General features: G+C 38.8%; 1 protein-coding gene across 2 annotated transcripts in view; it reads left to right on the plus strand.

The window, feature by feature from the left end:
• Positions 1-790: 790 nt before the first annotated feature.
• Positions 791-20,737, plus strand: part of LOC103022268 (AT-rich interactive domain-containing protein 3B) — an 88,753-nt gene continuing 68,806 nt past the window's right edge. For both annotated transcript variants that reach the window (XM_015606482.3, XM_049483265.1), the window contains exons 1-2: positions 791-1,200; positions 4,361-4,990. In XM_015606482.3, the coding sequence (XP_015461968.3) occupies positions 1,162-1,200; positions 4,361-4,990 (669 nt within the window). In that variant the 5' untranslated portion in view covers positions 791-1,161. The remainder of the gene's footprint in view (positions 1,201-4,360; positions 4,991-20,737) is intronic.

Consider the following 20,737-nt stretch of genomic DNA (forward strand, 5'->3'; position numbering starts at 1 on the left):
TAACAGATGTGTATTTTAATAATTATTTAGCATAAATGAGGAGTATTCTTTTATTTTAGCCAACATTATTATTTTTGTATATAAAAAAATAAATATTTTCATTTTTAGGAGAGATAGGTATTATATATTTTTTTTGTAATTAATTTAGTAATTTAGTAATTAATACTTTTGTTTTTAACAGAATTGTGTGTATTATTTTTTAAGCATAGATGTGTGTATATATTTTTTGTAGCAGATTTGAATACTTTTGTTTTTAATAGAGATGTGTATAGAATTTTTCTTCTCCAGATATTATTGTTTTTTAGTTTTTAGCAAATATGACTTATTTTTCAGAGATATGTGTATTTTATTATTTCTCTCCAGATATTATTATTATTGTGTTTTAGCAGATATGAGTTCTTTGTAGTTTAAACAGATATTAATGTTTTGTTTTTAGGAGATATGTGTATATTATAATTTCTTTACAGATACTATTATTTTTTTGTTTTTTAACAGAACAAAGCGTTTTTTTTATTTAAACGCATTTAAAATAAATAACACACCTTACAATTTTTTGTATTGTTATTTAAATTAAATGACATGGGTTTTAGTGCAGTTCATAATTTATGCAGGTATTTATTACAGGTATTTACATAAATTGAGTTATCCTCGAGCTGTAACCTATAGAACTTGTTGCAGTCGGCGGGGCGGGACCTGCTGACGCCTGGGCGCGAGGCGGGGGAGGAGTGTGTGTGTGTGTGTGTCTGTGTGTGTGTGTACGTACATACATGCAAACATACATTGCGTAGGGGAAGGTGGAGAGAGAGAGAGAGAGAGAGAGAGAGAGAGAGAGGTTGTGAGCTGAACGATATGCGCGTCTCATTTCCGTCCGCTGTGTTCCTCCGCCACTGTAACGAGAGCTGAGCGAGAGCGACGCGTAACGTTACTTTTTTACCGCTTTTATCGGTTTACTGTCGGATAAACGGAGCTGCACGCGCGCGCCCGCTCTCACTCACTCACTGGCTCTAGTTTGCGCGTGCACAAGGACCGGGGGAGCAGTAGGACGGAGGAGTGACGGCAGACAGACGCGTATGTGTGAGTGAAGGAGGGAGGGAGAAAGAGAGAGAGAGTGAGGGAAGGGGAAAGAAGGAGAAGAAAAGAGAAAGAAGGAAAGAGAGAGGGATGGTGGATAACTCAAGCAGCAGCAGCAGAGCGCAAATGGTGAGTGGCGCGCGCCGCCTGAACTCTTAACTTCAAAGCGTTGAACTCAAAAACAGTCCAGACCCCGTGTATCGTGTACGGTTTGTCCCTCTCGCGACTTGTCGGTTTGCTAAAAAGTAACGTTACTAATTCTCGCGCTTAAGTTGAATGTTCCTAAAGCTCGCTCGCGTGCGTGTGTGCACGCTGGTCTGATTGGAACCAAAGCTAAATTGGATCAAAAATGCGCAACCTATTGACTCTTTTTACATTTGTCACGTGCACGAGGGTTAAAACATGATTTATTGTAAATTGCATTGATCAGTGTTTTGCTTTTTTTCTAATATCAGGTTATTGATTGCATGCATAGAGGCACTTTAGCTCGAGCTCGTTATTTGTTCATTTATTTTTTAAAGGGTTTTAGAAGTGTGTGTGTGTGCGCGAGCGCGTGAATGAGTATGTGCATGTATGTGTGTGTGTGAGAACTGTGGCTGGTGCTGCTGCTGTTTGCATGCACTGAATGCTAAAGTCGTTTAGAGATCAAAGCTGCTGGTAGACATTTATGGCACTCCCTCGGTCTGTGAGTCGAGGCCATAATGAGGGGCTACCAAACGACAGAGCTGTGCTTTGTGCATTATTTGATAGGGCTGTGGTAGTATTGATTGCAGTATTGAAGCTTTTAGTAAAGCATTACAGCAGAATGCATCTATTGACAGGCAAGAGTGCTAAAGGGGAATTTCAGCAATTTTTCTAAATTTGAGTGATTCAGTGGTTGAGGTGTAGAGAGTCATTGCAGTGAGTTTTCCTGTAAAATGATTAGTTGTTGAGAAATTTAACAGTTTAAATTCTTTCACAGTGGTGGTGACAGGAACCATCATGGTTCGCCACAACTGTGACACAAATACAGTAATGGCCATTGTGTTTACTATCCTGTACCGCAAGTAATCCTGCATTTGTTTTATTGCTTTCTTTGGGAGCTCTCTGGGGATTGGTGTGCCTGGTAAATATCTGTAAACCAGTGCTGTAACTAATGATTATTTTGGTAGTTGACTAATCTGATGATTTATTTTTTTGATTAATCTCTAAAAACAATAGAAACAGCTGAACATGAGATTTAAAAGGTGTTTAAATGTCTCGATGTTGTTTAAAACATGGAAAGTACTGATAATTTTGTGATTAAATATGTAATCTGTTGTGTTTGGGCACTTTTGGAGACACAGACTAAGTTGATTATGAACAATGTGAGTGAGAGCCATTTACCCGTCTCCCATTGCGCTTCTGTCCCCAGCACTTTGTGCAATGCAGTACTGTTACAAATTAATGATTAGTTGACACATTTAAATTATCGACATTGTCGCTTATTTCGACTTATCATTGCAGTTCTACCGTAAACTGTAAAATGTTTGATTTGGGAAAACAATTTAGGCTTCTGAACTCTTACACTTAGATGTCTATTTTCCATCACCACTACTATGAAAAGTTGTAACTCAGAAGTGTTTTACTCTAAAATACTCATCATGAAACTATTCAGAGATGCTACCTTTTTAGCAGAGTTCCCCTTTTTTAATCTTCTCTTGCTTGTAGAGCTGGCTAGGGAATTTACCTTGTGCTTTGATAAAGAAGAAAGGCAGCTGTCTATTTGTCGACAAACAAATGCTGAGGCTAAGTTAGCTCCTCTAATATAACTATCCTAATTTTGTACATGTTAAACTGTTCAGCTCGAAAACAGCAAGTTTGTGAAGTGGCAGTAAACTAAATACACTACCACCAATCATGATTGCTCATTAATCAGTTATACTAGCTGCTTTATTTCAATTTATCAATCAGCTTTGCATTTGCTGTAAACTCAATGAAGGAGGTTTGAGACACACTTCGTCTGGGAGATGATGGCAGGTCTACAAAATGTGTAACACTGGTCTCTACTGTGCTGTAGTTGGTCTGTGAATAAAAATTGGACAACATGGCAGACCAGGTTATCTTTGATTTTAATAAAAACAAAGTATTGGAGCCAGTGTCCATGTTTTCTATATTTATTGATTTAGTCACACAAAGAACATTCGAATAATCACACCTTTCAGGGGTATTGTGCAGTAAGTTGTTTTTGTCCACATCTGAGTGTGATTAGTGTATTCACATCTGCTCAAACAAATTACAGCTAGGGTAAAATTTTAGATTTTTTTTAATTAAAATATACAGGTGTGAAAATACCTTTAGTCAATTTGTGAGTGGGATGTCCAGTTCAAGTTCTGGTCTTGAGTAACTGTTGTTATATACAATTGGGTCAGAGACACCTAAAACAACCTCAAGTTATTGGCTATAGTTAAAGCGTGTTTGAGCTGGGGGAACTACTGTACTCTGCGGGACTCCAGCCTCCCAAAACCAAAATAAGTGTAAACTTTACTGTTCCAGATATGTTCCAGATAAATATATGCCACTGCTCTGCACAAAATCCAGAACTTAAAAGATGGGTTCTTCAAAGAGACTTTTAGTAAAGACTGCAGTTATTAAACATGCAGGAATGCATTTCCTTTCTGATACCAATGCCAGATTTTCAAGTGTCTACTGATGCAGATAACCTATAACAAATCTGATTATATCTACTATATTTATAGCACTCCATTTGTAATATGCTTTATTTTGGTAAAGGCAGTGTTTTATACCCCAAATAAGATAATAACTTTGAAAGGACAAGATTCACTGGTTGAGGAGAAGTTCTGAGTTAATAGTTGTAAAAATAGGTACAATTCATTAATAAATGCAAGTAGGGAAGCATAACGACCCCACACTGCAGACATGCTTATAATACAGTACCGGAATCGGTGCAACACTAGTGGTTATGTAACAACTCCAAAGAATCATCAGTGGTTCAACCAATGCTTCAACCAATGCTTCTCAGTCACAGTCAAGAAAACCCCTTTAGGTATTCTAAAAAGAGCCTTTTCTTCTGGTACTAGATGGCAGTGAGTGTTCTCGTAAGTGCAGATATGTGAGAAATTCAATATGAATATCTTAATAAATGAACTACCTCTCAAACTAATTAACTGACTGTGGAAAAGTGACCAGCTGTGCGGCTACAACTGACGAAGCGTCAGAAGCCCAGCTTGAGTCGTAATTGTAGTCGTTCCTTTATGGCAGGTCATTGACATCTTTGTTGCTTCCTTTTTTTCCTCTTTCTGTCCCTTAGGAGGGCAGTTTAGGGGGTGGTTACTCCCAGGGGGGTTCAGCAGGAGTGAAGCTGGAGGCTGTGATGGAGCAACTGCAGAGGCAGCAGCAGGCGCGGCTGGAGATGGAGCGTAAAGAACGGCGAATCCGAGAAGCCCACATCATGTATGCCCAGCAGGTGGCTGCCCAGCAGGCCATTCTGGCGGCGGCCCGAGCTTCAGGTGTTGGTCTGGCCGGCAAGATCCAGGGGCAAACCAAAATGGATTTGCAACGGGACAATGGGGAAAGTCTGGGCCGGGACTCGGATGATGATTCGGATGATGATAACGATGCTGCTGATGATGACAATGATGAGGAGATGATGGATGGTGATGAAGGCAGTGATGAAGAGGATGGGGCAGTTAGTGGGTTGGAGTTTTTGAGAAAGCAGACGTTGGCGCTGCAGCAGGGCGCTGTTCGGTTGCAGGGCCATCCGTTTGGGAGCTACACCGGGACACCAATGCCAGCACCAGCACCCAGGACCCAGAGAGAGCCATCACCTCCGGTTAAGGTCAAACAGGAACCCGAAGATGGGCTTTCTCCGGTGGGTCCGCGGTCAGCCACATCCCCTAATGGCCAGGCTGACTGGGGCTACGAAGATAACTTCAAACAGGTAAGTTCTTTTGTGCCTCCTTCAATGGACAAGTGCTTAGACAGGGTGTCATGACTGACAACGAATGCTGTTACTAGCGATTAATCGATTCTGTGTCCGATTAATCTGTCAAATTTGTTCAATTGTTTGACAGATTCAACAATTAATTATACCTTCTTTGGTTTCCTTTTATACAAAGGCTAAAGTGACTGCCAGCCTGGACTAAAACAGTTACTCCTATTCTAGATGAATCCTATATATATATATTTATTTATGTATTATTATTTTTTTATTTTATTTTATTTTTTTTTAAATAGTCAATTAATTGATGATCAAATCATTGTGTCTTTCATTTTCTTTCAATGTTCCACCATCCCTTTTCTATCATTAATAACCATCAATAGCAGTTTCTTCTTCTACGCTGCCTAACAGTGATTAACTAATGTTTTTTTTCTGTAATTGATTAACATCTAATAGATTCGACTGACATCTAATTTTAGTGTTTCTGGCATAACGTCCTCTCACATTTTGGCCATCTTTCAAACTTTTATCCAATACCATCTGACCTCTGGCTTTCCCAAGCTTTGTGCCATCACTGGACCACCATCAATCAAAATTGTGATTATACAACTACAGCAATTTTGGTTTTAGGATGAAGCAAAACCATAAAACCATGTTTTTAGGTAAACAAATAGTGCGTCTACATATCAACAAGTAACTGATGAGTGTAAAGAGGTGTGGATATGTTGACGTTAAGAGCTTAGTGAGGACAGATCTGCTTGCTCAAGTGTCTCAGCACTGGTTTACTCTCGGAGCTCTACTCCGTGCCGTGATCTCGCAGACTCTGCGGTCTAGTTCACGCTGAGCTTCTGCTCTTGGCGTGCTGCCGTCAGCCAGGAAAATAACCTGGAAGTGTGTCCTGGCAGGAGGCCAGGGCTCAGACGTCATTCTTTCACTTTGTGATCTCTCTTTCTCGGTTTCCCTCCCTTCTGGCAGAAGCTCAGCAGGCCTTGGCCAGACTCCAGAGCATGTAAAAAGGACCTCCACCCAGCGGGAGGGTGTGTGCATGTTTGAGTGGTGTTAAAACAGCCTGTAGTAGTAATAGTAGGGCGCTGGCCAAATTCATCCTCAAACATGGATTCTTTCTGTTCTTTAACTGAAGTAATGTTTTTACATTTGCATTTGGTTTGTTTGGTCTGATTAATTAACAAGTTTGTAAACTTGGAGTATTTTACTTTTGCATCAGATTACTTTTACACTGGGAAAAATCCAGGTGCACCAGAATGTATGAAAACAATCAACATGAAAATGTATGAAAGTCTCAGTCCAGGTGTTTTGGTCTGCATCCATCTGTGACTACTGTATTCACACCTGCTCAAACAAATCACCCCAAGAGTGAAAATCAACCAAGTTTGGTTTAACAGGATTTAAAAAATGTTGGTATGAAAACAATCCCAGGACTGGTTTTAAATACAAAACAAGCATTTAATGCTGTCAGTTAACACACTCACCACACAGAGGTGAGAGTACCCTCATTCCTTTCATATTAAATTGTAAATTCATTAGGTATTGTTGAGCATTGTTAACTATTGGAAATGGGAAGAATGCTATAAGTAGAAGCAGCATGTTACAAAATGAATCACACAAGCTGCTACGCGGCCTGGATGCAGATATCTTTCACACCTGGCGCAGCTTTCACACTTTCGACCAAGCGTACCGAACCCATGGAGAAAGTGCAAAAAAAAGGCTAGTGTGAAAACCCACTTAAAACACAAAGGTGACTCAAATGGTTCTTCAAGTGATGCCATAAATAAACCAATTTCGGTACCATAGATAACCATGTTGTGTGTGGAACCTTTAAATTGGTAAATATACTTTACGGTCTGTTTCTTCTATACTCCTGGGTTGTGTCCTCTCTGCTGAAATAGTTTGGTTGAAATGCTAATGCTAACTGTGAGTGAGATATAAATGAATTATGTAAAATCTACTCTAGCAGGCTCTAGGAACATTGAGTGAGACAAAAATACAACTAACTTACTACAAACTTACAGTAAATCTCCTTCACCCGTGGCTCTAACATGCATCCAGCTTAATTGTGCTTTACTGGCATGGCTTTTTTTGGTTTACTGCCTTACAATAAGGGGTAGCAACTGTACTTATGTGTATTATAGCATAGACCAAACTAATCAATTACTACATTCGTTGATTTTAATCAATAAGTTGTTAATTCAACACTGTGAAATGCATCAAAGAACAGTATAAGTGGACTTGTAGCATAAAGGTACATTATTGGTTTGTTATTTTGGTTCTAACTGATCTTATGTTTAGAAAATATAAGATAAAAGGCAATCTCTTAATAGACACAACTTTTTTTCCCTGATTAATCGAAAACAATGGACAGAAAAATCGATTAGTCAGTTCTGAAAATGGTCACTACTAGTAAAGTCTTGTTTGTTGTACTGCAAAGTCTTGACGTTATTGAGGGAGCTGGGAGCTGGTTGGTGAAGGATTGAGTTAAAGTCTATTTTAAGGGTAGTGACTTAAGACAGGACAGGTCAGTCTGAGAACAGGGGACACAGAGCAGAGGGGAGGTAAGAGACATTTAATAACCAGGTGACTGTTGGGAACATTCTATTGCCAGCGTTCATATGATCATATTAACACCTCAGCAGTCAATCGTACATGAGCTGCTCAAGCTCTACTGCAGGATATTGCATTTCAGGTGTCTAATAGCAGTACAGCATAATTCATCTGGAAATTTCAACTAAATTACACACTCTGTACAACTTATCCTGTCTCAACAGTCCAATTGGCTGATGGTTGTGTTCTCACTTAATCTGTCAACTGCTGTAACCTAATTCATCATTAACTTACCATATAAGGCATCATGATCAACTCCTTATGTTGATCTATTGAGGTTTTCAGTAGGAACATATTAGTGCCAAAAATCCTTATAGAGCACCATTCAGAGATAAATGAATAATTGAATATGAATAATTTCTTATGTTGTTTATGCTACTAGATATATTTAAATGTAAAAGATATTTTAGTTTCTTTATGTTAAATGTCAGGGACACTAGGAACTTATCTACTTATAGGTGTGGGCGTTCCAAAGCTATCCGTTGACTTTTTAAACCAACATACAACAACATACCAAATTTATCATACATAAGGCACATTTTAAGAGACACAATAAGCAACTTCTAATTCAGCAGGTCTCGCCACTGGGTGTTGGTGGTGAGTCGGTAGCTAACTAAGTTAAGTTAAGCTAAGCTAAGTAAACAAAACTGTAATAAAAAAGGTACTGGATGGTAATCTACACAGATTCCTCTCCTGAAAACTGGGCTGAGACTTATTTGGGTGAGTAAAGCACTTTTTTGTTTATTTACAGTAAGCTTAGATTCCCAAATTTCTCCAGCACTAAGGCTAGAGCATTAGCATTAGCGGCTAACCGTTATTGGGTAAAGCTAATGCTGCTCCAACAGTTTTTGCCGAGTTGACAGGCTGATAATACTCACCTCTGAACGGGGAAATAGCGAGAGCAGTTAGCGGCTAATGCTAATGTTACTCCAGCCCCGGTGCTGAAGAACTAAATTGAAACTCCTGTATAACTCTGTACTTCAGCTGAGTGGCTTTACTGCTCCTTACACTCTGACTGGTAAAATTCATACATAAGGTGCACTGGACTAAAAGGCACACCGACACTGATTTTTTTGGGAAAACTAAAGAATTTTAAGTGTGCCTTTTATAGTCTAAAAAATACAGTAATCAGCACTAGACAGGGATTTCCAGTGACATAGTGTGCTTGAGTCATTCACGCCCCTAATCAGTTGTTGCCGCTCTAGTAACACCATGTAACTTTTATGTCGGTGGAGAAGCTGTTAGATTGGTATCTAGCACCATAAAAGACAGCTCAGTCAGGCATTAGTGAAGGTGTGGATGACGCTGTGTCTGTCGCTCTGGCTCTTTGATCAGTAAAGGGGGAGAGACAGAGAGAGGAGGGTCAGGGGGGGGAATGAATGGGGAAGCTGGGGGCTCTATTGTATGAGGAGAAACGGTCTGGTTGCTTTTTGTTTTCTCTCTGTTTGCTGGCGGCTCATTATGTCACACAGTGCTGTTTAATGATCCTCGGCCTGCTGCCTGTTTGTTTCTCTCTCTCCGTCTGTCTCTCCCTTGCTGTCTCTCTGTTTTACCCGGTATTGTCTGTGAGAGAGGCTCTGCTAGGCTTCCGGATGCTGCAGATTCCTATCTGAAAACGACCAAGCTAAAGGCTGACAGCTAAAGGAATGCTTAGCTTAAAATTACTGTAACATTGTGCTTTATTTCTTAATGAGATCTTGTATCATAGGTTTTAATTTTACTGTTGTCATTTGATAAGTCATTACTAGCTCATGTTGTTTTCTTGTACAAAATGTTTGATACAGCAAAAATAAGAATGGCCGAAAATGACTTTTGAAAGTGACTTTAAATGTAAAAATGACTATTTGTTTGCTGAAGTATTCACTATTATAAAAGTATATTATTAGAAGGATTAGCTCTGTCCTGGTCCAAACAGGCTAGCACTAGCTACAAACATGCTAACACGCTAGTTAAGTTCAGTTATACAGTGCAAGTGTGTGAGGGGAACCGGTACTTTTACATTTTTCTCCTTAGTGACTTTTTGTGTGTACCAGGACTACACTGCCAAAGTGTAAACAATGTGCGGAATGTCCAGGATTTCGTGAAATGAAACGCATCTGTTTAAGTCTCACCTTGCATCTACAAGCTGTATGTGGTTGTATTTGTGCACATGTTCATTAATATAAATATATATTACTAAATATTTACACTACAAGTCAAAAGTCTTAAAACACCCCTATTTTCCCTTTTTTTTGTCATTTCAAGATCTTAAGGTTCAGTCAATAACCAGAAATAGTACGAAGCCCAGTGTAAAAAAAAATGTGGTAAACTTGCAAAACAAATTAACTTATATTGAAAAAAGTAATTTTAACTTTGCAAAAAAAGCCTGAAAAAATCATATTGTTTCAAGTTCCAAATAGGAAATAAAAATAAAAAACTATTACAGGTCGGATTTCCTATTGAAAAGTCGAAAAAAAAAACACACCAACTCTGAGTTCAGAATCCAAGATGGCTGCCCTGCTCATCAACAGTAACAAGGCATTAGTATTATATGGCTTATTATCACTTCTGACTATCTGTATATCAGAGAATCTGTCTTCCAACATACAGCACTGTCCATTGGTGGACATATTTACATTGTGTTTCCATGCACAAAATACTGTATAAAGAGTTATCAACTGGTGCTACGCTAACCTAGAACAATACTAACAATGCTACTTGATATCTGAATGTTTAATTGGAACACCGTCAACTTGGGTGTGATACATTTTTAAGTATATTGGACCTAATATAATATGGTCTAGCCTTTAGCTAACACTCTAGCTAACAGTAAAAATGCTAATAGTCACAATATAAAGAGACTCTACTATTCTATTGTGTACACTGATGTCAATACACAATTACATGCTGTGTGGTTGCACCCCTGAGATATGGGTTTGTATTGTTAGCAGCAATGTCTGGGCCCCCAGTTAAGCCATGTTTCCATGGCTAGGTGATATTTCCAGTTGTGTGGCTGTTTGACGATTGACGTCACATGACTGTTCTGAGCTAAAAAGCACACTGGAGCTAAAACTTTAACAGAAGGAAGTGTAGTTGTTTCATCCACCTAAATGAGAGAGAGGTTTGAGTTTAGCTTGAGGTTTGCTTAAGCTAAATAAGGCTCATCTTTAATAGTGTTACAGATCTTGTATGAATGTGAGGAGTGTGAAAGGCCATGATGAAACACGGAGCGTGTGTCTGATAGAGAGAGAAAAGGAGAGACATAGAAAGAGAGAGGTCAGTGTGTTTTGTGGGCATTGATTTATGTCTTCTGACCTTGCCCCAGCCCTAAACAGCGGAGTACATAATTGTCAAACAAGGGGGATGGATAAAAGGAGCACGTGCCCCCTACCCCGCCCTCCACCACCTAGTGATATGGGTGCTGTGGGGGATGGATTTCTCATCCTGGGGCCCAGTGGGACGGACAGCTAACCCCTCTAATCCCTACAGTGACCCCGGGGTCCTCTGAGGGCTGACCGCTTCGCTGCCTGCCAGGGATAGCTCCAGCGATAGCTCCCCTCCCCCGCTGTTAATCCTACAGTGATTAATAGGCTTTTAATCACAGAGAACATGGACAGTGTACTGGACACCTGAATTGCACCATATGCTGGTGTGCACACCTCAGATATGCAGATCGGAAAGGCAGAGTGAAATGAATTTATAGTAGATATGAGCAGAAGTGTTCTATACATACAGTACTAAAAGTGACTTAATGAGTAATTATATAGTTAAATCGAGCCTGTTTTTAATTTATAGGATATTAAGATATTGTTTAATACATTAAAAAAAGAGTTTATCCTGCTTTTGCTGGAATTACTGTCTGTTCTGTGCAGGAAAGGGTTTCTACTAGATTTTTCCAGACAGATCAAGAGCTAAGTCAGAGCCAAGCACTCAAAACCTGAGAAAACAGCCAAAAAAAAAACAGTAATCGGCCCATTAATCAGGCATTTAAATGGCTTTTAAAAATTTTAAATGAGCATTTTTCTGGGGTTAAAAACATGAATTTAGCTGTAACTGGAAATATCTACGCAAAACTGTGCTGGACTGAGGTGCACAGCTTTCAACACGTACTTTTAGAAGCACATGCTGCTGCCGCTTCTCAGGCAGCAGCAGTCTGTCACTCACACAGACACAGAGACAGCACTGTGTATCTATTTCTTGTGTCAAAAATCAAAACATTGCATTAAGTGACATCGCATGTCCCATGTGCACATTGCGATGACTGTGCCATATATATAATGCAGCCCTAGTTGGGGGCTGTATACCCCTCTTGCCCGCACCTGGTATTAGGCACAGAGTCAATAGATTCATGTTTATCTGCTTCAGTTTTTTTCTATTGGCAGATTTAGTACAGTTTTTTTTACTACAGGTTTAGTGTACTCATCTAAGCACATATATTTTTGTAGATTATTTTTTATACATTGGTTTTGTAATTAGGCAATTTAATTCAAATTGCTGTAAAAAGTGAGTGGTAAAACACTTCAGTGTTCAGTATTATTTATTCGACTTTTGGCCAGGTGTTTCATTTTTGTTCAGTAGAAATCCTTTAGTTGTATTGTTGTTTATTGTCTATATTGCACATTATTGCAAAGCAATTTTCCAGTCTCGTGTGTGCAGTGTGTCACATTAAAACAGTTTATGATAAGATTTTGTTGAATCTATTCCTGTTGAATAGCTGTCTAATGGAACAGATGAGGACAGGGATGTGTGCTTTAGGTGTTTTGATCTAGTATTCACTTCTACAGCATGTTTCTGTATAAGCAGGTGCTCTGAAAAGCCTACATTTACCCCATAAACCCTAAAAGCTGTAGTTTACCTCTATATGCAATACCGGCAGAAACTTTATTACAGCAGCCTCACCGCAGGACCCCTCCTCCTGATCGGAAGGTACATGAAAGCCTATTTGTTTAGGGTGGGCTGCTATTGCATAATTTAGCCATCACCACAGCAACGTGAGGGGCGGCAGCTGCCCGGTCAATCGATGGGGCTTGTGTAAGAGAGGACGATTGGCCTCATTTATCCCTCATCTATGATGGATGAGGCAGGGAGGAAATCCGGGGACAGAGAATCCCCCCACCCCCCATGTGTGGAACGGAGGAATTGAGACACGGTCGAGCAGCCCGCTGAGTTATCAGATGTAGAGGTGGTGTTCATGCCATTAATTTTGTTTATAAGGCTAGAAAACAAGAATAAATAACAGCCATGGACAGACAATTAAATCTTTAATTGAGTCATAGCATGTTCTAATTCTTGTTTTTCCTTATTTAGGTTCACTGCTTTATCCCTTATACATTATCCCTTTTGTTATTGTTCCTGTGCTTATGGAACCTATGTATATAAATGCTTTAAGCTCTATATAGCTCTATGAACAATGTAAATGTGTGGGGCTAAAGTGCTGCAGGCTGGATGGGTGGTAGTATGTATGTGCATGTTTTTGAACAAATATAATTGGTTCTAAACATACTGTTTGTGCGTAGTTGTGAATGTACATTTTGCAACATGGTAAACTAATATTTAAAAGGTAAAATGTTTAATTATATTATATAATTTTTAAAGAATGTAGGAAAACACTGTTGACGTAATTAGGCGTGTTTTCATGCCTTTAGTTTCCTACTGTATAAAAGAGCAATATAAGTATTTAAAATACACAATATTATGCACAATGATTACTTTTAACCGCAGACCTGTTAAGAATGTACTCAGGTAATCGTGACCTTTTCACATATATAACAAACAAAAAGAGGTATTCAATTCATAGCAGTAGAGGAACCTTTTTGGTACTGTATAGATTAGAACTATTTGAGATAGGTATGTCATGACGAAAAAAAATGTGGAGGATATATTGTCCCAGAAATGATTGCATTACATGATATTATTTTAATTTTAAGACTAATTAAATACCCCAATTACATAATGATAATAGAAGAGAATAATAACGGATGCACACCCTTTTAAAGACAACAAAAGTCTAATAAATAATATACTGTGGAATGGTTGTGCAGCTAAAGTGGTTTCCACTGGTTGCTGTGATATCCCAGGTGGTCAGCATTGTGTTAATGAGTGGTTGCCAGATGAGTGCTGTGGTTCTGCTAGGTGGCTGTGAATTAAAATGTAGGGACCTGACCCAAAGGAGTACATGCAGTTTAGTGGCTATAAGAGAAACGGATGTTTTAAAATTTTATAGGGAACCAGAAGAACGAATATGAAAACAAGTACATGTCAGAAAGCTGTGTTTAAGCTCACCAAAATTGTAAAAATACCCTGAGATATCGTGATATTATTTTAGGGCCATTTCTTTCACCCCTATCCAGTATATTGAAAGTCTAATGTAGTGCAGTCATAATAAAAATTTGGACGATGTATTGTTCCAAAAATTATTGCGCTAAACAATATTGTCATTTTATTATCCTGTTATGGCACTATTGTAATGATATACTACTCCTCTTTTTTTGCAGTTTAATCATGAATCATGAAGGCTTTAAAATAAGTGTTTTTAAGTTTAATAAACCGTATTTGATTAATAATATTCAGACATATAATTAATAAAGAAAATAAAAAAATAATGAATAAAGTTTATTGGCTCTTATTGCTAAGAAAAAACATAATAGACCTAATATCGAGGTCAACCAGATATTTGAGGCTGTTTAAATAAGCTAAATTAAATAAGTCGATAATGTAATTGTGACCGCTCTAGTGTTGTGAATTCCAGCCTGCCTGAGGATGGTAAGGAAAAACACAACTCGCAAATAAGAGTGATTTGTTGGAAGGTTTATTTGCATATGTCCGCCTTGTGAAGTATCAGTAATGAACAGGCTGATATTGTGAAATAAACAGTGATATAAGCGTATAAATGTATTCTGCGCTCTTCTGTTTGCCACTTGTTGTGGTTTTAGTGAAGCTGTTGTTGTGCGAGTGTGTAAGTGTTAAGCAGGTGTGTCTTCTGACCTACTTCAGATTCCTGTGATATGGTTTATCGTCGTCTCGTGCTGGGGAAAGAGGCCTCATTGCGTGCTGTTTTTCCAGTCAGACCAGTCCTCAACGCCCCCTCCCTTCATAAAAACCCAAATCTGTTATTTTTGCACCAGTGGTGTCGGTCTGTTGATCTGTCAGTCGGTCAGGTGTTCTGTATGGATGCCTTGTGAGGTCCTGTCGCACCCTGACTTCAGTGTAAATGAATGGCAAATTTGAAATATCATAAACCCTATGTGCTCCAAAGACCTGCTTCTTAAAAACACTTCTTAATGTCATGTAACTAATAACAGTGTAAATGAGAGAATGAGAAAGAATCATATGAGTCAAAAACTAAAATATTTTGCCTCAAGGCTGAATACCAAACATGTTTTTCATGTTTTTCATGTTTTGTCAGTTTCTCATCACTGAATGAATTGAACAGGCTACTAGTTTTAATCATGAATTTACTTTAGCAGTGCTATTCCAGTTGTAAACGTACATCAGTAGTGCTACTTGAGTCACATGTAAATTAAATTTACACAGAGAAATGCTTTATACTATTTTATTTAAAATTACAAATATTAAAGGATATGTATTGTAGTAAAATATCAATGAACAGGCAGGTTTGGAATTAGTTGGTTTTCATGACAAAAACTATAAATTCCAAATGGGCTGTTTTTGGGCTTAGTTTCCGTATATGAACTAGGGTATTAAAGGCATGTTTTGAGCCTTGAAAAAAATGGTTATGCACTACAATTCATATAAACATCTTTATTACTTTCACTTAGGGCTGGGCTAAATTAATTAAAATTAAAATTATTTTTTAAGTAATTAACAGTATTAACAATATTTTCATCTGAGATTTAAGATAATTCAGTGTCCTTATACATTAAGACTTGCATTCCAGTTAGCTCTGACAGTTGGAAGAACGAGAACTAGTATTGTGTCCCATGACTTTTGCCATATCCCTCTGAAGCTAAAGTATGTTGCACTAGCGGCCATTATCAGAGCTTGCTCTAACTCTGATCATTTATGTCCGCTTGCCATGAGCACGCTGGCCAATGTATAACCTCCTTCACAAGAGAACACCTCACAACTTGTACAGGTGAAGGAGTTTTAAAGCCGTCCTCTGAGGTAAAACTTCATGATCAGTTTACATACTGCTGTCCTATGACTTTTTCAGTGTGTTGTGATTATATATACATATATTTTTTTTTTTTCATAAATGTAACTAGGTTTCCATAATTTGAGGAGCGATATGGGGGATTTTTCTTCATATTTTTGGATAAAGTGTAAATTAGATAAACAGTTGTTTGTGGGAACTCAGTGTAGAGCTGTTTTTGTGAAGATTTTAATCTATTTAGATACTTTGGTCCTTATCTCTTTATTCTTCAGGATTGTAATCCCTCTGGATGTGTGATTCAGATCATTTGTGTGTCAGAATGTTCCCTCAGTTCTTCAGGTCGTGTCTTTATTTTCTCAGGCTGACCTTTCCTGGCCAGCGTAGCTCTGCGTGTCCCCGGCCGGTTGGGCGATGCTGTGTGTGGTGTGTTGTGCTGCTTTAATGGCGCGTGCTCATGGCTGCATTGAGGGATTTGTAGTTGAACGTGTCATTAGCTCACGCTAGGCATCATTAGCTGGAGGCCTCTGATGGCTTGGTTTCTGCTGCCGACTCAGATCCTGTGGGGATCCTCTGCTGAAACACACACAGGGGATTGAGATCGGTTTTCCTTCATCGTGTTTATGGATACATTGAATTTCTGTTGATATGAGAGCACAGTGACCCAGTGTGTGCTGCTGGAGAAGGTTAAATATATTTGAATTGATCTGAGGGTAGTGATTCAGCTGCATTTGTTTTATTGTTCTGATTTTGATTCAGTATCTTATTTATAGAATTTAATCCAATTAAATTGAGGGAGGTTTTCATGATTCACTAAGTTTTTTTAAATTCTTTAAATCTTTTCTTATGAATGTGTAGTAAAAACACAGTTTATACAGTTATTTTGTCTAGTTACCTTTTCAGCCTGTTAAAAAAATAAAGAAACTACCGTATTTGTTGGACTTTTTGCACACTTAAAATCTTAAAAATCTATTAAATTCTTTAAAAAAAATGTCAGTGCACCTTATAATCCGCTATGCCTTATGTATGAATTTTACGAGTCAGGTTGTAAGAAACAGTAAAGCCACTCTGCTGAAGCGCAGCGTTATACAGGAGTTTCTGTGAAGTTTCTCTTTAGCACCGAGGCTGGAGCAGCATTAGCATTATCTGCTAACAGCAGTGCTAGCTCTTTCACTGTTCAGAGGTGAGTAATATCACACTGTTGTCTGTGTGTTTACCATGTTAAAACAACCTACGTGGAACAAGCCACTAGCTGATAGTGCCCCTGGTTACTGGAACACTCAGGGTTCCTCAGGATAACCGTTACCAGACGGCTAGCTACCTCTGCTAACTGCAACTGCCTAGCACTGCTAACTGGGACTAGCACTCACCCTTGGACAAAATACTGGAATTCTAAGCTCACTGTTACTAAATGAAAGTGCTTTCCTCACCCAAATAAACAGTTTTCAGGAGAGAAATCTGTGTATATTAACATTCAGCGCTCATTTAACTTTAAAATATATATATTTTAAAATAATTACAGTTTTGTTTACTTTGGGTCCCTACAAAGTTGCGAGACCTGCTAAATTACAAGAGAAAAATGGCGACATTCTTGTTCACTTCAAGTATGCATTCTTAAAAAATATGATACATTTAAAAAAAGTGTTATTTCAGAAGGGTTAACCAGCATCTTACGCTCGGGGCTCCCACTATAGTCAGAACATGCAACCCCTTAATTAGGACATGCTTTACACATGCATTTCTGGACAAGCTGAGAGCTATAATACGGTCAATGAAAGTCACTGTAATACTTTACATTTGGATATATGACTGTGTGTTTATAGTAAGTAAATGTGTATGTGTGTGTGGTGCACACACATCATTGGCGGCATGCTTGTACGATCCTGCCCCTAACTAACACTGGAGTGTCGGAGATTCCTGAAAGCCAGGAATAGGTATTGAATGCAGGGGGACTGCGGGAGCAGGGGGGAGGGGTGCGAATTTGGTGGGGGCTTGGGGAGGGGGGGGCATATCGTCCTGTCCCAGCATTACTCCGCCACACCCAGGGGAAACATTCCAGAATTAAAGAGTTAACTCTTTCAAACTGGAGTACATTCTCAACAAGGACATCTGTTAACACTAGTGTGTGTGTGTGTGTGTGTGTGTGTGTGTGTGTGTGTGTGTTGGGAGGAGGGGGTGTTTTGGGGTCTGTGTGTGGTCATAGCATGATCTGCTTTTAAGTGATGTTTGGATTCTGAAAAGAAAAGGAGAAAAAAAAGAAAAATGGCATGTAACCTTTACATTGTGTGGAGGTTCTTCTAAAGTTAAAAAGGTTCTCCATGCAATTTTTACAAATTTTAACTAACCTTTTGAAGAAACTATGATCGGTTTAGTGAGCCAAAAGTCAGTTCCCCCAATCTTTTCCACTTGTTAATAGAAAAATCAATCCGAACTCAGGCTTAATGTTAGGCTTTATCTTTCTAATAAGAAGGCAGATGGAACCATTTCCCCTCAGGGAGCATGATTGCTATTATGACTGTTAAGTGTTTGTTGTCAAAATAGGCTTAATGCGGTTTGTTTACATCATGCAATGAGCCTATAAACACCAAACAGTGTGGACATCTTCATATCTCAGCCTGTCAGCTTTACAGAGACATATTTTTTGGCTGAGTTTGCATCCGGAAGGTCAGGAAGTGTCCGTGTGGTTTGTCAGAGAGAAGCGCCCGGGTCAAGTCTCCTGGTGGGACAGCGAGTATGAGCTTTTGGAACTGAAGGCTGAAAGCTCCCTTATAAGTCAGTGCCTTAGATTTAGATTTTATTCACCTCTACATCTACTACACACAGGGCTACGACTACATCACACAGGGCTGTGTGAACATATCACATTCAGTCTTTTTAAATTAGGTTTGAGTCACCTGCAAATCCTTTTTCAAAAAAATGCCAGTGCGCCTTATATAATCCTTATGTGTGCATTTTAACAGTCAGGTTGTAAGGAGAAGTAAAGCCACTCTGCTGAAGTACAGAGTTATACAGGAGTTTCAGTTTAGTTCTCCAGCACCGAGACTCAAGCAGCTGAGCTAAGCGCTAACTGTTTGGCTGTTCAGAGGTGAGCATTGTTGGAGTATAGTCTGCTACTAAACCCGGCTAGCTCTGCTGGAGCAGTATTAGCATTAGCCGCTAAGTGCTAGGGCCATTCAGAGGTGAGCATTATCGGACTGTAGCCTGCGTGTTTACCATGTTAAAACCAGCTACGTGGGATGAACCGCTATTTAATATAGCCCTGGCTTACCAGAACACTCCTCAGGGTTCCTCAGTGTAGCGCTGTCTGGTGGCACCCAGCCTTAGTGCAAATCTGGAAATCTAAGCTTACTCTTAATGATCAGAAACGCTGAGTTTGAGTTTGAGCTTTTTTGTTGTTGTTGTTGTTGTTGGCCATATCAACCAGCACTAGCGGCTGGTAATGCAACCTAGCCTCTGTTGTATTGTTGACCTGCTGGTAGGGTGTTTCTCATAATGTACAAACATTAACCATATCAGACCTGTGCAGTAGCGTAAGTTATAAAGTTTGTTAGTTTATTTTTTCGACAAGCTATCACTTTTTGAAAACATGAACATGAATTACAACTAATTAAACCTTATTTGTATGTTTTTTTTCCACATATAGAACAGTGTGCAGTATTTTAGCCAGTCATGAAATGATGAAATGTCTTTAAAAAGCTATAATAATTATTATTTTTATGCAATTCAGTTATCATTATGTTGGCGAGGTTTAACGATCTTAAAATAAAAAATATCGCAATTTATTGCAATTATTTTTAAGACGGTATATTGTCACAAAAAGCTGTTATTGTGACAGGCCAACCCTCAGGCCTTTACTGAATGGTGACTAGTTGTGTACTACAGTCGTGCCTATCCTTTCCTGTTGAAGCTGTCAGTTCTGAGTAAATTGCATGTTTCTTTAATAACACTTGAAGAGGTGGATCTAAATACTTCTCCAGCGTATCGTATTCCCCACCCTAACAGCACAGAGCATCTCGGCTTTATTCTAATCCCAGCTGTCCATTAAAGCTGTCCCATTCGTTTAGGGGACGACCCCTGAGAGCAAGCTTTTCCTGCTGTCTCTAATGGAAGAGAGTGTACTGATGACAGAGGTAATATGATCCATCATCCAGTACACACACACACACACACACACACACACACAGCACCCAGTGCCATCCCCCTGGTGTCACTTGCTCTTACTCGGATGACAGATCATATTCAGGGCCTATCACAACATCTGTGTCTAAATATGAAACATGGACTGTAAGCTGTTTTCCCCCTGAGGCCTGCATGGAATGGACTAATACTGGCTGCCTATTACAAATAACTACGTGCCTTAGCTTGTTAAAGGAGAGCTCCAGTGGATTTTTTACATTTCTGCTGTTTGGGGTGTAAACAGTCTCATTTAGAGTGGGTTTAGGGCATATTGTAATGGATAGGATATCGGATATGGAGTCTTGGTTTTAACCACAGTGTTCAGAATGCTATCTGGTGTCCTTAAGGTGTCGTTCTCAGACCTGTTTTACTACCGGCAGCACTGAGGAGAGTTCTCAGAAGGTAAATATAGAGTTTAGTTAGTTTAGTTTGCAGTGTGGAACTATTTTACTCTAGAGCATGAATACTTAACATAGACATAATGATCTGTGAGTGTTTAAAACTGTTTACCAGGAACACAGTTTTAATAATAGGATGTTAATAATCAACATAAGGAGACTTGAGGCGCAAAATAACCTGATTAGGTTGATTTAAATTTCTGTATAGAGATGGTAAACGAAACCAGAACTTGCACACCCAAGAGACTACAACGCAAATATACCCATTTAATACACATTAATTGTTTAAAAACACCAGTCAATCATCACATCTTCTGAGTTTTATACAGTTCTGGAAGGAAAATTGAGACCACTACAGTTTCTGAATCAGTTTCTCTGATTTTGCTATTTATAGGTATATGTTCGAGTAAAATGAACATTGTTGTTTTATTCTATAAACTACAGACAACATTTCTCCCAAATTCC

This window comes from Astyanax mexicanus, chromosome 9, assembly GCF_023375975.1.
Source record: "Astyanax mexicanus isolate ESR-SI-001 chromosome 9, AstMex3_surface, whole genome shotgun sequence".
NCBI classification, from domain to species: Eukaryota; Metazoa; Chordata; class Actinopteri; order Characiformes; family Acestrorhamphidae; genus Astyanax; species Astyanax mexicanus.